The sequence below is a fragment of the Phacochoerus africanus genome, chromosome 2, assembly GCF_016906955.1.
Source record: "Phacochoerus africanus isolate WHEZ1 chromosome 2, ROS_Pafr_v1, whole genome shotgun sequence".
NCBI lineage: Eukaryota > Metazoa > Chordata > Mammalia > Artiodactyla > Suidae > Phacochoerus > Phacochoerus africanus.
Genome location: NC_062545.1, coordinates 93,990,827 through 94,008,970, shown reverse-complemented (window position 1 = coordinate 94,008,970; position 18,144 = coordinate 93,990,827). Strand labels below are relative to the sequence as shown.

The following is an 18,144-nucleotide window of genomic DNA, read 5'->3' as shown; positions in this document are numbered from 1 at the left end:
AGATGAGTAGAGCCTCTGCAGCAATGCAAGGGGTAGATGACAGAGGCTGAGTGTAGGTGGACCCGCAGGGGCTGGGAGAAATTGGGCAGGTTCTGGATATATTTGAAGATAGAATTAAGATGTTGTTGCTTAGTCAGTTACAGTGTAAAAGACAAGGAGTCAAAAATGATCCCATGATTTTTCCTAAGTGGTGATAATGCATTTTCTGCAATGGAGAGGTCTGAGAGCAAAGTAGGCTTAGAAAGGATTGTTAAGAATTGAACATTTCCTGAACTTCCTGGGAGATATTCTGTAAGAGATACTAGGTAGGCACTTGGATCCATGAGTCTCAAGTTCAGAGAAGAGAAATGGTCAAGAGATATCTGATGGATGGAGAGTAGATAGATGATAGATAGATAGATATGTACATACATAAATACATATACACATACATAAGGACTTACATATAGAGAGCACAGAAAGTCATTCGACTGTATGGTCCACTGGAAAGTGATTGCGGGAGAAAAAGAGAATGGATTCAAAGGTTGAGTCTGGGCTTTCCAAACATCAAAGCTGGGGTCAGTATCACTGACAACACACAGCTGTAGAAGGAGAGGAAACCAGGCATGTCTGATGAGCTGGAAACCTAGTGAAGAGAGGGTTCCAGCAGGAACCACTGATGAACTATTTCAAATGCTGCTGATAGATCAAATCAGATGAGGAGCTAAAGGAATTTTGGGATTTGACATTTGTGTAGACATTGACCCTACTGGAGGGAAGCATTAGTGGTGTAATCCTATCAAAGCCTGTGTGGAACAGCTTATATTGTTCAATATTCTACTCAAAAATAATTTATTAGAATAGCATTTTTGATGCTAATATTGATAGTTTTGTAAAATTTAATATTTTTATAGATTCCAAAACAATGAGTTATGAATAATCATGTTGTCCATGATTTTTATTGAACTTGTAAAAGGAGTTAGGTTGATGGGAAGTTAGTGTGACCAGAATTGTCCCTGAAGTGTAATATGGGTGTGCAGTCACTAGATACGTTCTCGTCCATCATTTCAATAGACCATTTGCAGTTCACCACGCAGCAACTCTGAAGAGAGGAAAATGTCCATTTCATTGTATACAATATTAAGTCTCATTGTCATATTCCAAGACATATATTTTGCCTAATTATTATCATTAAGGGAAAAACTCTTTAATAAAATATTATAAAAAATAAAAATCTAAAATAATACAAGAGTATCTAGTACTATATTTCTTATGTAGTATACATGAACTACTTATTCCTTTTTTCTTTTTTTTCTTTTTTTCTTTTTTTTGGGGGGGGAGGGGGCTGCATCTGGCATATGGACAATCCCAGGCCTGGGATGAACCTGTACCGACTGTGTCACAGCAACAGCAATGCCAGATCCTTAACCCACTGCACCACATGAGAACTTCCTGAATTAATTACACTTAAAATTGACCCTTTAGATTATTGTTGCTATTTTTTTTGGTAGAACATGTATGAAAAAGCTGATCCTATATAGGCTTTTCCCCAAAAGTTTGTGCATATTCCCTTTTTACTTAATCTTGTATTTCCTTCCTCATGTATATACTGTGATGAGATAAATTTATAATGGCTCTAGTTTGGCCTACTGTATGGAAACACTAAATGAAAAGGCTTAATTCTTCAAAAACATATGTTAAAAATAGGTAACATTCAGTATTTCAGACACAAATAAGGAATCATGACTTTAGCATAAAAGAAAATTGTGATTATGAAGAAGACCAAAGTACAAGAAGATGGATATTAAGTCCATCTTTCCTTTAGTTGAACAATCATTCTTAAGAGGAAAAAAATCAACCAAAGACAAACATTTATAATTGAAAATTTTAAAGCCACTAAACAGGGAAACAATCAGCCTCAGATGTTTTTACCTGTTGGTAGACTGTGTAAGGAATCTTACAAAACTGAAGACAGACTCAATTTACTTGATCCTGAGAAAATGAAACCTAAGAACAACCATCACAAACAGCCTGCTAGGTTTTCCTAATAAGACAACCGCTTAAGCTATGGCCAATCAGATAATTTCCTTGTTTTGCCTTCATATCTTCTCTACCAAGTCCTCTACCCTACTTCCTGTCTGTAAACAACTCCTCATCACATTTGGTTAAGAGCTGCCTGATTCAAATTGACGTTTGACCAAGGAAACACCTGAAAATTATAATGTGCAAACTCTATCTTTTAACAACATATAGCACAATCTGAGTGGTTTTGTAGCAAAATGAAAATTCTTTCAAAAATGGACACTTACATTGCTGCATCCTAGACTTCAAGGTCTGGCAGTAATGAAATGTCCTTTGCTATATTTTCAGCATAGAGATTCAAGCTCAAGTCATTTTCTTTCCTCCTAGGTGAGATTACCTATAGCCATGGAGAGAAGCAATTACACAGTAACAGATTTCATAATGGTGGGCTTCACAACAGACCCTGTGGAGCAGCTGGTCCTCTTTGTTGTCTTCCTTGGTGTCTATTCTGGGACTATCTTAGGAAATACCACCCTCATGGTGTTGATCTGTAAGGACTCCAGGCTGCACACACCCATGTAATTCTTCATTGGGAATCTGTCTTTTCTGGATCTCTGGTATTCTTCTGTCTACACCCCAAAGATCCTAGTGACCTGTATCTCTGAAGACAAAAGCATCTCCTTTGCTGGCTGTGTAGCCCAGTTCTTCTTCTCCGCTGGGGTGACCTACAGTGAGTGCTACCTGTTGGCTGCCATGGCCTATGACCGTTACATGGCCATCTCAAATCCACTGCTTTATTCTCAGGCCATGCCCATAAAACTATGTGCATTCTTTGTTGCAGCCTCATATCTTGGTGGCTTTATTAATGCTTTCATTGTTACCAAAGGGACTTTTGCCTTGAACTTTTGTAGCAACAACATTATTGATGACTTTTTTCTGTGATATCCCACCTCTGGTGAAGTTGGCTTGTGGAAGAAAGGATAGCTACCAGACTGTGCTCTACTTCGTCCTGGCTTCCAATGTCATCACCCCCATTGTACTTATAATAGCTTCCTACCTCTTCATCATCACAACTATCTTGAAGATCTGCTCCACCCAGGGCCGCCTCAAAACCTTCTCCACCTGCTCCTCCCACTTTATCTCTGTCACCTTGTACTATGGCTCCATCCTCTACATCTACTCTTGTCCACAATCAAGCTATTCTTTGGATAGAGATAAAATAGTTTCTACATTTTACACCGTGGTGTTCCCCATGTTGAATCCCATGATCTACAGCCTAAGGAATAAGGATGTGAAAAAAGCTCTGAATAAACTCCTCAAATAAATCAAGATTCTTGCCTTCTCAGGACAGGCAAAGATATTTATTGATCAGGTTATCATATCTCAAGAATAGCTCCATTGTGTTCCATTAGGATCATGAATTCTTGGAGTTCCCTTTGTTGTTTGGCAGGTCAAGAACCTGACTAGTATCCATGAAGATATGGGTTCAATTCCTGGCCTTGCTCAGTGGATTAAGGATCTGGTGTTGCTGCAAACTGCAGTGTAGGTTACAGACACGGCTCTGATCTGGTGTTACTGTGGCTGCGGCATGTGCTGGCACAGCTCCAATCGGACACCTAGGCTGGGATAGCAGACCCCTGGGGCCGTAAAGGAAAAAAAAATTCTCACAACATAAATTAAAGAATTTGCACTCTTGATACCTGTCCATTCAAGAGACCTAAGATGAGAAAATTGCAGCAATTTAGGAGATAAAATTTAATGTAAAATTATAAGGATTTAAAGTAAATTTCATTTTACTCTAGATTAAAAACAAAGAACATAACACCAACCTCTCTCTTCTTCCTTCATAAAATTATAGAATAGCACACTCCTTTACCATGGGAATCTTTTGGTTGGATCATATGCATGGAATAATATCTATATAGTTTTTCCTAGAATTGGAAAAAAAGCTGAATTAATATTTTTAATATTTTACTATGACTATAAACTAGTTTAAATCATTGCTTTCCATTCCTATAAGAGAATTTCTTAAGCATTTCCTATGCACTTTTTCTCCCCCAGAAGCATTAACACGAAACCCAGAGTTATCTGTGAAATAATCAGTACGACTAGATTCAGCAATCATGATCTCCTCAATCTATGTCTTTTACATATGTTACTCTATTAAGAAAAAAAATCAGTCAATATGATTGTAGATATGATTTGGGGAATCACTGTATAACTCCCTGGGTTCCTTTTTCAACATAGTGAATCCACACAGACTTTTAGTTCCAAATTGTGATGTTTTAAGCATCAAAACACAGTTGGTGTAATAGGTAATAATGATAACTGAAGTGAGATGAACAACTTGAGAAATAAAAGTCTATGAGTACACATTATCCTGAAGGGAAAAATTCATAAAAGGAGTACATAAAAGTAGTGATCAAGCAGGAGAGGAAATGCAATCAGATACATAAAGTTTTGATTTTTAAATGTGAGATGTTAATGTAATTGACTTCAATAAACCTGAATATGTCCTTATTTCTATAGAGATAAGCAGTAAAAAAAAAGGCAAGAAAGTAAAATGTAAGCAAGTAGTCCCACAAGTAGTTTCCCAATATGTAGCAGTTCCACCCAGCAGAAAAGATCGAGCAGCAAATCAATGATACATATTAACCTGGAAATTAAATGCAATATAATATAATCACTATTAGTTTTAACACAAAGTAACCCAACAAAGACTAGGCCCAACAGTAAAATTCCAAGATGCTTGATTTAGAAAATATTCTTTTTTTTTGACTTTTTAGGGCCACACTCACAGCCTATGGAGGTTCTTGGGTTAGGGGTCAAATGAAACTGTAGACACTGGCCTACAACACTGCCATAGCAATGCCAGATATGAGCCATGTCTTCAAACTACACCGAAGCTCACTGCAACACCAGATCCTTAACCCAATGAGAAAGGTCAGGGATCGAATCTGTGTCCTCATCGATACTAGACAGATTCATTTCCACTGAGCCACAATGGGAACTTATGATTTAGACAATATTCTAAAAACAAAATGTATTTATGCCAACTCAGACTCTCATTTTCTGAAAGCTATTTATTACTCAGTAATATTTTTTTTCTATTAAATAGGTTCTTTTTAAGTAATGTTAATAGATCTAATTGGTGTATTACAGTAGCAGAAAAACAATTATTTAATATTGTTAAGTGAAACTATAAAATATAGCATTCCACAGGAAAATATAAGTGACAAAAAGTTAAGCTGGTATAATAAATCTATTCTTAAAACATCTTAGTATCATAAATCTTGATTTTAACTGCAAAAAGAATACTCAAACTACTGGTCAAGAATTCTGATTTTAATCATTTTAAAGAGGCAATCAAGAAAAGCCCATTCTCCCAATAATTATCACTATATACCCAGATACTATAACCTTCTCTGACCCAAGTATACAGTCATATTTTGTATGTGGAAAAGTAATCTCAACTCCAAAACCAAGTCTAAATCATATTACCATGACCCTAGTAAGATGAGAAAGTATGGCTAATGATGATCTTAGGAAGACATAAAAATACATAAGAATGTGGAATTGTTGGTTTATAGTAGGTTTAAGTATGAGTTTGGCAGGAAGTTTCTAATTGCTGGAAGTAGTCCTGCTATAGCTTGCAGATGTAAAGGATTCAGAAGAATCTTCAACATTAATTTGAAATTACAGTATAAATTTCTAAAGGAATTTTCTTAATTCAAATCACAAGTGAAATTTGAAGACTTACAAGAAAGTATATTCTAAATTGTGTCCTTTAGATATATGAGTTTTAATAAATATTTCAGTAAGTACAAATGTTGTGTTTTCCATGCAATAAAAATCTCTTGAACTTATATGATTGATTATTAAAAATGAACTCTTGGTGGTCTTTCACAGTATAGGCAATAGCAGTGGACACTTCCCAATAACAAGACTTGAGGTACCCCCAAATCATAATATAATAGTTTTCAATTCAGCCTTGTACCTGGATTAAAAAAAAAAAAGTGGATAACTGGATTTATAGAGCTGACATTTACAAAATTATCTACTACTGTAACTTCCTACTGCTATAATTATAAAACAAACATTTCACTACCTCCCTTGTTGCATGACTCTGGTCCATTCACTCTTTTATCAGCACCTCAGTTGAATAAAACTTACTGGTAAATTGAAAAAATAAATAAAAGGCATCCGTATAGGAAGACAAGAGATAATACTGTCACTGTATGCAGATGACATGATACTATACATAGAAAACCCTAAGAACTCAACGCAAAAACTACTTGAACTTATTTACAAATTCAGCAAAGTAGCAGGCTATAAGATTAACATTCAGAAGTCAGTCACATTTCTGTATACCAGCAATGAAATATTAGAAACGGAATACAAAAATATGATACCTTTTAAAATTGTGCCTCACAAAATCAAATACCTCGGAATACACCTGACCAAAGAGGTAAAGAACCTATATGCCGAGCAGTATAAAACTTTAATCAAAGAAATCAAAGAAGATGTAAAGAAATGCAAAGATAGTCCATGTTTATGGATTGGAAAAATCAATATTGTAAAAGGGGACATACTACCCAAAGCAATGTACAGATTCAATGCAATCCCTATCAAATTACCCAGGACATTCTTCACAGAACTAGAACAAACAATCCAAACATTTATATGGAACAACAGAAGACCCAGAATCGCCAAAGCAATCCTGAGAAACAAAAACCAAGCAGGAGGCATAACTCTCCCAGACTTCAAGAAATACTACAAAGCCACAGTCATCAAAACAGTGTGGTACTGGTATCAAAACAGACAGACAGACCAATGGAACAGAATAGAGAGAACCCAGAAATAAAACCCTGACACCCATGGTCAATTCATCTTTGACAAGGGAGGCAAGAACATAAAATGGGAAAAAGAAAGTCTATTCAGCAAGCATTGCTGGGAAACATGGACAGCTGCATGCAAAGCAATGAAATGAGAACACACCCTCACACCATGCACAAAAATAAACTCCAAATGGCTGAAAGACTTAAATAGATGACAGGACACCATCTAACTCCTAAAAGAAAACATAGGCAAAACACTCTCTGACATCAACATCATGAATATTTTCTCACGTCAGTCTCCCAAAGCAATCGAAATTAGAGCAAAAATAAACCCATGGGACCTAATCACACTGACAAGCTTTTGCACAACAAAGAAACCAAAAGAAACCAAAAAGACAACTCACAGAATGGGAGAAAATAATTTCAAATGATGCAACGGACAAGGGCTTAATCTCTAGAATATATAAGCAACTTATACAACTCAACATCAAAAAAGTCAATCAATCAATGGAAAAATGGGCAAAAGACCTGAATAGACTTTCCTCCAAGGAAGATATACAGATGGCCAGCAAACACATGAGAAAATGCTCATCATCGCTGATCATAAGAGTTGAATAAAAGTTACTGGTAAATTGTCCATATTTTCTTACTATTAGATCTGAATCTTCGATTATCTTGTTTTTATTTGTTTGTGGTACTTTGAAAGTGAAGGCTAAGTTGATGCTAAGTCCCCTGAGTTCCAAGGATCATTCTTCTTGACCTCACTTTGTAGTACCATTCATTCTCTTCTGGTCACTAGGATCAATTGCCCTTCGAAGTACAGTGATCACTGTCACATCAATGCATGAAGGATTCAACATGGCCACAGTGCAGTGCCAAACTCCAATTAATCAGAACATTGAGGTGTTTCATTGGAGAGTATGCCATCCTTGTGCACTTAAATTTCTAGATATACTGAGTACAAGGTTATGGGTAGGGAAATTAAATTGCTGTGGGCTATTTCATGTTGCAATAGTTCAACAAGCTGGGTTACTCAGAGTTCTCCAAAAATCAGACACCAAAGTGGAATTAAATGTGAAAAATTTTATTAGGGGAAATAATCTGCCTGTATCAGAGAAAATGTAGAGGGAGCCAGAAAAAAAAATGCAGTGTCATCAACATGATGCAAATCTGACCACAAGTGAAGAAGAGATGGAGGAAGGATGGAATGTTTTTTTATTTACAAAAGAAATATCAAATTGGTTGTTTTCTCATCTACATCATTCCATGAGAACCACCTAATCTATGAGACATTGCCACAAACATCTGAAAAACAAAATACTTCATTACAGTCTAGAGTTTGTGGCATATTAGGAAATTGCTTCTATCTTGTCTCTGAGACAGAAAAATCTGGCTTTCTGGCTTTTTGTTTTGTTTAGTTTTTTTTTTTTTCAGTTGGATAGTCCAGATTTAAATGTAAACAAAAGCCAACTTATCATGTGATGTTTATAGTATCTATTTGCATCCCAAGAAACAGTGTCATAAGTCTAGAACTAAGAACTTCTGAGAGCTGTTATCTCCTCTATCCCTGAAGGTGTAAGTACAGAGTGAGGTTATGAACACTGGAGAGGGGACTTGGAAATGGGTGACCTGGTGGGAGATATGGTCTAGGTGCAGGAATATAGTCATCTGAGGTATCTTTGCAAGAAAGAGGAAAAGGAAAAGTACTCTGACCTCACATCCTTTCCTGCCATTGGCAACCACTGAATAAACCTCTTAAGTAGGTAGCGTGCAAAGGAGCCCATTGATACCATTGATAGAGCTGAGAATCCTGAAGAAGCAAAGAAGATGTTAAAACTGTGGAGACTGGATTTCGAAGGACAAGGAAAGATATTAAATAGATGTGAAGATATCAATATCACTGAACATAAGTGCACATAATCTGAAAATATGTGCATATGAATATTTGCAGTATATAAAATAAATGTGTCCTCTTAGATTTACTTTGAATTCTATCCAATTTGAGAGAGTGAGAATTAGAATTCTGACTGATTATATTTCACCAGGGAATTGTCTCAAAAAATAAAGATTCTCCATTATTGAATAGTAACTAATTGGTCAACATACAAATTTTTAATTGTCTTGTTAGTTATTTCCCAAGCCTATGAAATCCTAAGGGGCTGCAGGAATCTAAGACTCTGGAGATTCAGAAACTGATTTTAAAAAAAAGATTCTGGGACAGGAAAATTTGAACTCTGTTGAAGTGATGGTGTTGCTGATAATTTTAGGTAAGTTGCCTAATTAAGATGTTAGGTATAGATGGAAAATTTTATTTATTCCTCAAAATCAGTCTTAAGGTCATTTAAATAGTAAGATATAATATGTCTATAAAAATGGCCTCTCTTGAAATATCTCTCCATTTTCCTATTGCAATTTCTGAAACTGCTAGAGAGTTCACATGAAAAATAACTTTTCTCACTATTAGAGACAGAAAAGAAAAATTAATATACCAAAAAGGACAAGGGATGGGGGAAGCCCTAAATGCAGGCACACACACACCCACATCCACATACATGTATGTGCACATACACACACATGAATGTGCACATACACACACACATAACAAACAAGCAAGATACTATCAGGTAGTATTTTACTTATGAAAAAAAACAGCATTGTTGATACCCTAAGAGCAACCAAAATAACTGGATAAAGTAGCAGTGATTACTAGAAATTATTATTCTAAAGACCAGAAAAAATAAAAAATGTGTTAACTTCTTTTAGTTTAATATGCCTTAAGAAGCACAAAGTCATATGTTATTTTTGAGAAGAATTCCAGATAAGAGGAACTTATTTCTAAACACAAAAGGTTATATTTTAATAATTTTGGTAGGAAATGTATTATTTATCTTAAAACAAAAATATATGCCCTGATGTTCAACATCCATAATTATTAGAGAAATACAAATCAAAACTACTATGAGGTGCCACTTTACACCAGCCAGAATGGCCATCATCAAAAAGTCTACAAACAATGAGTGCTGGAAAGGGTGTGGAGAAAAAGGAACCCTATGACACTGTTGGTGGGACTGTAAATTGGTACAACCACTATAGAAAACAGTATGTAGATTCCTTAAAAAACTAAAAATAGGATTGCCATATGCTCCAGCATCACCAGTCCTGGGCATCCATCCAGAGAAAAACATGACTGAAAAAGATACATGCACCCCAATATTCGTTGCAGCACCATATACAATAACCAAGACATGGAGGCAACTGAAATGTCCATTGACAGAGGATTGGATAAAGATGTGATACATATACCCAATGGGATATTACTCAGCCATAAAAAGGAATTAAATAATGGCATTTGCAGCAACATTGATGGATCTAGAAATTATCATGTTAAATGAAATTAGTCAAATAGTGAGACACAAATGACATATGCTATCACTTATATGGAATCTTAAAAAAGGATGCAATGAACTTATTTTCAGAACAGAAACTGACTTACAGATTTTGCAAAACTCATGGTAACCAAAGGTTGTAGGGGAGGGATAGGCTGAGGGATTGGGATGGAAATGTTGTAAAATTAGTGCGTGATGATGGTTTTACAACTATAAATATAATAAAATTCATTTAATTTAAAATATATATGTGAGTACTTAGGAAGAATAACATGTTTGCTGGTTATTAAGTACAGCCAATTTACCATAGTGTTATGCTTCTGATTAAAAATACAGAACCCGGAGTTCCCATCGTGGCGCAGTGGTTAACGTATCCAACTAGGAACCATGAGATTGCGGGTTCGGTCCCTGCCCTTGCTCAGTGGGTTAAGGATCCGGCGTTGCTGTGAGCTGTGGTGTAGGTTGCAGACGCGGCTCAGATCCCGCATTGCTGTGGCTCTGGTGTAGGCCAGTGGCTACAGCTCCGATTCAACCCCTAGCCTGGGAACCTCCATATGCCACGGGAGTGGCCCAAAGAAATAGCAAAAAGACAAAAAAAGTTTAAAAAAAAATACAGAACCCAATTCTTCAAGGGGATCTCTGCTCAAGGAAATGTGTGAGCCTCTTGTTTAGTATTGGCATTAGGTTTTAAAATAGAACTATAGATAGATCCTCTTTTTAAATGCAAACATTATTTTGTATTTTTTTTCCCTTTTTAGGGCTGCACCCACAGCACATGGAACTTTCCAGGCCAGGGGTCTAATTGGCGCTGCAGGGTGCCAGCCTGTACCACAGCCACAGCAAGCCAGATCTGAGCAGTATCTTTGGCCTATGCTGCAGCTCATGGCAACACTGGATCCTCGACCCACTCAGTGGGGCCAGGATTCAAACCCGCATCCTCATGGCTACTAGTCAGATTCGTTACTGCTGAGCCACAATAGGAATTCCTTAAGTGCAAACATTATTGAACACATATTTACATTTATTAACTTCTTGAGTCTTCACAACCTTGCAATGCAGGGAAGGACTCCTATGATAAAGAAGAATAAAGACACAACAGACAATTATTGTAGCATTTTTCAAACTTGATCTTCAGACAACCTGCATAACAACTACTTGGGCTGCTTTAATGAAAGCTGGTTCCTGGATCCCACATCTAGTCTCCTGAATTAGGAACTCTGAGTTGATCCAGCTGAGTCTTTTATGCACCTGTGTTTATTTGAGAATTTATGAGGTATCAGGCACTGTGCTTAGTCTTTTCTTAAGTTACAGCCTTCACAACAACACTAAGGAGAGATGAGCTATCCTTGTTTTACAATTAAAGTGTAGCTTTTACAATGTGGACTAGTGGTGGAGAATTTGAATTCTTGTTAATTCCCTGAAAATTAAATGCATTTTCCATGATACCCCAACCATCTTTGGTTTGAGCAGTCAGTTCAATTTCTGAGGCATGCTTCCTAGCCGTCACAACATATAATGCCAGAAAATCTGTTGCTGTCATGAAAAACATCTTCTTCACTGCTGACAGAAATAAAAACACACAACATGAGAGCTATGAGTTTCATTTTTATCAGGTGGTACATACTAGGCCTATAGCCTGGGAGATGCCCTATCAGTTAGCTCTGAGGAACTGCTCTGAAGAGGTAAAGGACAGGAGGCTCAGCACATATGTGATTTTGGAGAAGTGGTATGTGCAATTAAACACACACCTTGCCAGAAAGTTAGTGCTATTCATGAGGCACAGATCTCTTAGTTAATGATGTTAGTGCTCTTCTAAATATGAGTTGGAAGAAATTATAAAATTTTCTCCTGAAAATACCTCACTATCAGAAGGCCTGTTCTGCCAGAGCACAGAGCACAAAGTGCCTCACTCCTGGTCATCACCCTGAGCTCCTCAGCATGTGTTGAAGGACAGTGATAGCAGTGGCTGATGACTCAATCCCTGTAGACCCAGATGGGGAGTAACATTTTTAGCAGGCATCACAGATGCACTCCTTCTGGATGAATAAATATTTGGTAAGGCTATTTTGTAGGCAGATTTCTTTGTTCCTTCCTATTGCTATCTACAGGGAACACAAATGACCTGGTATTACTAGTGTCAGGAAAAGCATATGTGATACTAGGCAATTCTAACGATTTAAGGATAAAGTGACATCATTAAAAGCCACCTAAAAAACTGATATTATTAGCTTGTTTCTCTTCCCAACTCATTCTTTCATTCTTGTTTATTCTTTCATTCATTAAATATGTATGTATGTCTACTATATCCCAGGTAATATTCTAGGCACTGGGCATATAGTAATGAATGGAACAAAAATTCTTACTCTCATGGGGTTTACTTCCTAGTGGGTTCCTATCTCTGTGTGACCCTAGAGACCCAATAAAGCCATAAAACGCTGAATGGAGGACCACATTACCACAGGTAATCTTACCACTCAGGGGTATTCTCCAGTTATTTTATTTTTTATTTCTTCACATAATTTCTAGAAGAATTTAATGAAGAGTCACAAAGTAAAATACAAAGTTGTGGGGTTTATCAAAGAAGTGATGACATCTCTTTCTTTTAAAACTTTGTAAGACCACAGCCATAGCATATGGAAGTTCCCAGGCTAGGGCCTTAATTGCAGCTATAGCTGCTGGCCTACACCACAGCACACAGCACTGCTGGATCCTTAACCCACTGAGAGAGGCCAGGGATCATACCTAAGTCCTCATGGACTCCAGTCTGATTCATTTCCACTGAGGCACGATGGGAATGCCAGATAATATCCTTTAGGAAACATTTTTTTTAAATAAGCAGTTGGATTTTTAACAGTCACGAATATCAGGGACCCTCCTGACTGTAGTACATAGTAGACAATGATGAAAATGTTTTGATTCCATGGATAGTCCCATCCAAAGAAAAATGTCCCACCCTCTAAATCCAAGGTCTAGATGGACATTTATGATTGAAAAAAAGGTCTTTACAATTATGTGTTTACCACTTTACAAATATACACAATTTATGTTTTGCAAGATTGTGCTCTGTATCTACTAGTCTACAAATTCAAAAAGATTGCCATTTGTTTTGTTTTGGCCTTTATCAAGAATTATTCACCTTGTCAGAAATATCTCATCACCAATATAAATGCAATGCTTGATATCCGAATTACTAACACATTCACAATGATTTTACGTATATGTATATACATTGCACTGTGTTCCAGAATTTACATATTGAAATTCATGGTATTTTATAGTAATCATATCATTATTACCATGTAATAATGGTACTATAAGCTATCTTTCTCTTTTATCCCCTTTATATTAGATTTAAGATATTATATATATATATATATATATATATATATATATATATGCATACATATTAGTGAGGTAGGTAATTGCAAAATTGTGATTTAAAATGAAAATATTTTTGGTCATCTGGATGACCAAATATATTTTTCCTATATATTTTGTCTTTTTCCAGAGTTCTTGGCTCATAGATCTTAAAACTCTTGGAACTATCTAAGTGTTGACAGTGATCTTAAAAAAAATAAGTGTCTTTTGTCATGTTAATGAGTTGACTTCTGGAAATCACTTAAAGATAGGGGCTTGTTGTCAAGGAAGCCAGTCTTGTGACTGGCTCTGACCTCCAGGGAGGGGAAAGAAGCAAAGGGTTAAATTCATCACCAGTGGCAAGGGATTTGAACAATCATTTCCTATGTAATGAAGTCTCCATAAAAACCCAAAAGGACAGGATTCAGAGTGCTTCTGGGTTCATGATCAAAAGGAGGTGTGGGAAGGGTGGCACTCCTGGACATGGCATGAAAGCTTTGGGCCCTTTCCCCAGTCTTGCCCCATTCTTCTCTTCTGTCCAGCTGTATCTGAGCGCTATCCTTTTATAGTGAACTGGTGATCTAATAAGCAAAACATTTCTCTGAGTTTTGTGAGTTTCTCTAGCAATTTAATCAAACCCAAGAAGAGACTCTGGAAACCTCTGACAAGCAAGTTGGTCAGAAGTAGAGGTAACAAACTGGGTGTGCAAGTGGTATCTGAAGTTGTATGTGGGGTTGAATATTTTCCTGTGCAACCTGACACTATGTTTGGGTAGAGAGCATCAGGATTAAGGTGAATTCTTGGACACCTTGCTGATGTCCAGAGTATTGCCTGTTGTATGTTTGGAAAAAACCCTTCAAATCAGATTTGGGGTCCCAGAGCACCAAAATGTTGTATTAACTATAAATTTCACTTTAGGAATAAAAAGGAGACATTAAAAATATTTGTTTTAAAGCATAAGTTTCTGAATGTGATAGAATTCACAACTATTACTATAGATGACTTCAAATTATGATGTGTCTTTTTGAGACTGCTCATGACTAGTTATTAAAACCAGAAAATAATGCTAAGCCCCAGGTTTTTAGACAGCAAAAGACCTACAGTTACTTCCCTTTTTAATTCGACATAACCAGATGTCTTAATTCGTTGGTCTTCACTCTGACACTTCACCCTGATTCTTAATTTGGTTTTATCTCTGGAATTTGTGGTAAATGTGCCAAAGCCTATGTTAAAAACTCCTGCAGAATAACCAAGGGATGAATTTCTTCTGTGATTGTGGAGGAAAACTGTGAAGAGGGGCAAAATTTTACCCTAGAGTGTTTAGGCTGAGCCTGAGTATTAAATTGACATAAAACAGATTCACAGGAGAAAAGCATGCAAATTTATTTAAATCACATTTTACATTGCATGGAAGCCCTCATAAGGAAATGAAGACCTAACGTGGAAAAATCAAAACGCTTTTATAAAAGTTGAACAGGGAGAAGCAATGTTGGAAAAATAACAGAACTACAGGAGGAAGAGAAAGGAATATAACATTATTTCACAAAGAAGAGAGGGAGTCCCATTGTGGCTCAGTGGGTTAAGAACCCAACATGGTTTCCATGAGGATGCAGGTTTGATTCCTGGTCTCACATAATGGATTAAGGATATGGTGTTGCTGCAAGCTGAAGCCCAGGTCACAGATGGGGGCTCCAATAGGGTGTTGCTGTGGCTATGGCATAGGCCTGCAGCTTCAACTCTGATTCAGCACTTAGCACAGGAACTTGTATACATCACAGGTGCACTCTAAAAAGAAAAAATAAATAAAAGTTAAAATTAATTAATTAATTATTTGACAAAGTTGAAGGACTCACATATCCCAATTTCAAAATTTACTACAAAGGTACAGTAATTAAGACAGAAAGGTACTGGCATAAGGATAGATGTAAAGATCAATGACCTAACAGACAATCCAAAAATAAACTCTTAGGTTCATGGTTTTGGTACATAGGCTAATGCCTTCAAAAATGTTCACATTCTAATGTAATTCTATTCCAAATAAGAAAAACAAATAGTCAATAAATATATGAAAAGATGCCTAACATTATTAGTCATTAAAAATCTATCAAAAACACAATATTATGACATTTTAAACACAAAAACATCAATAAAATAAAAAAGATAGACAATTTGTTTTAAGGAGAATAAGAGAAAACTGGAATTCTCATGTCTTGCTAGTGGGATTGAAAAATAGTACAGCTGACATGGATGGTAGTTTTCAGTTCCTCAAAATGTTAAATAGAGATTCACCATATTACTCAGCAATTCAACTCCTAGTGTCTACACAGGGCAAATGAAAACACATCTCTACACAAAACTTGTAAAAGAATGTTCACTGCAGTACAGTTCATAATTGCCAAAAAGTAGATGAAACAAAATACCCTTCAACTGATTAATGATGAATAAATGGGTAAACAAAAATGGCACAAGTATATAGAGGAATATTAATAGGCAATAAAAAGGAATACAGTAATGATACATGCTGCAATGCAGATGAAAAGGGAAAAATAATTGTTTTAACAAGGTCTCATTTTGTAGAATTATTTTGATCTCATTTTCCTGTCATTGAAAAAATATTTCTTTTTCCAGGTTTTGAGAAGACAGCTCTCACATAAGAATTTTATCTCCTATTTTCAAGAAGCAAAGGGGGTATCAGAGTGTCCTTTAGGATTCTGCTGGTTTTTTTATGCTTATAGTTCAAAATAATTCTTATGCCAAAGTAGCATATGCTAGGGTGGCCTATTCTATGACCTTTCACATGTCGCCACCTTCCAAACCGTGGGGACTTACCCACATCTCATGGGCTCTGAACAACTTTTCCATTTGTAGCTAGAAAATGGTAAATGGATTTTTTTTCCTCTGTCTAAATTTAACTAGCTTCTTTCCCAATTTTTCCCTCATCTAATATTCATCTCTTTAATATCAGCCAACATGAACTCAAAATATCTCTATACTTATACCTTTATTTACTATGTACTTTCCTTTCTAAATAAAGGCTCTGTAGAATAACGGTAAGCTCTGTCAGCCTCACTGCTATATCCCAATGCCTGGACATCAAGGGCTCAAGAAATATTTACTTAGTAAATGACTAAAACCCCAAACGGCATTAAGGTTTCTTACTACTAAATGCATTTTGTTGAAATAAATATGCAAAGACTCAAGAAACATCCATCACTGGCCCAAATCACCCAAGTTTCCTACACAGATCTTTCTTACTCTAATAACCATAGCCTTGACCATATCTCATAGTCTTATAAAAGAGAATGCCCTTTTGTATTGGTTGAGATAAATAAAGACGTCGCTCTTATATTGGCAGGTGAGGTCTCTTTAAACCATGGAAAGAAGCAATCACACTGTCACTGAGTTCATCCTGGTGGGCTTCACAACAGACCCTGTGGTGCAGCTGGTTCTGTTTGTTGTCTTCCTTGGTGTCTATTCTGGGACTGTGTTAGGAAATACCACCCTCATGGTGTTGATCTGTAAGGACTCCAGGTTACACACACCCATGTATTTTTTCATTGGGAATCTGTCTTTTCTGGATCTCTGGTATTCCTCAGTCTACACCCCCAAGATCCTAGTGACCTGCATCTCTGAAGACAAAAGCATCTCCTTTGCTGGCTGTGTAGCCCAGTTCTTCTTCTCTGCTGGGCTTGCCTACAGTGAGTGTTACCTGTTGGCTGCCATGGCTTATGACCGCTATGTGGCCATTTCCAAACCCCTGATTTATGCTCAGGCCATGTCAAGGACACTATGCTGCTCTCTGGTTACATATTCCTATATTGGAGGTTTTGTCAATGCAATAATACTCACCAGCAACACATTCACGTTGAATTTTTGTGGTGACAATATGATTGATGACTTTTTCTGTGATGTCCCACCCCTGGTCAAGTTGGCATGTGATGTGAAAGACACATACCAGGACATGCTCTACTTCCTCCTGGCCTCCAATGTCATCACCCCTGCCGTGCTCATCCTAGCCTCCTACCTCTTCATCATCACTGCCGTCTTGAGGATCCGCTCCACCCAGGGCCGCCTCAAAGCCTTCTCCACCTGCTCCTCCCACCTCATCTCTGTCACCTTGTACTATGGCTCCATCCTCTACATCTACTCCCGCCCAAGTTCCAGCTATTCTCCTGAGAGGGACAAAATGGTGTCTACATTTTACACTGTGCTCTTTCCTATGTTGAACCCCATGATCTACAGTCTGAGGAATAAAGACGTGAAAGGAGCTCTGAAAAAACTCTTCAGGATAATGCAAACTGAAGGGTAAATTGACATCTCTCTCTCAAATCAATGCTCTGTGAAAACAGACTACTTCAGGGGACGCTTGAGGAAAAGTATTTTAAAACACCTGTTTTTCTATTTAATGAAATCCAATGAGAAATATAATGTTTCTTACATTCGTCTGTTTTGCTTTAGTGAAAGTGTTATAATATGCTCTACAAGATAGATTCAAATCAATAGTAATACAGTTTTTAAAAACCTATATAAGGTTTTAAGGCAGTATGAACAGTTTATATCAC

General features: G+C 36.8%; 1 protein-coding gene and 1 pseudogene across 1 annotated transcript; both read left to right on the top strand.

Moving 5' to 3' along the window:
• The first annotated feature begins 2,406 nt into the window (after positions 1-2,406).
• Positions 2,407-3,325, top strand: LOC125121100 (olfactory receptor 1013-like; annotated as a pseudogene).
• A 13,630-nt stretch (positions 3,326-16,955) lies between these two features.
• On the top strand, positions 16,956-17,891 carry LOC125120704 (olfactory receptor 1013-like). The gene has a single exon (XM_047769165.1). It carries the CDS (start codon positions 16,956-16,958, stop codon positions 17,889-17,891), a length of 936 nt encoding a protein of 311 aa, XP_047625121.1.
• The last annotated feature ends 253 nt before the right edge of the window (positions 17,892-18,144 follow it).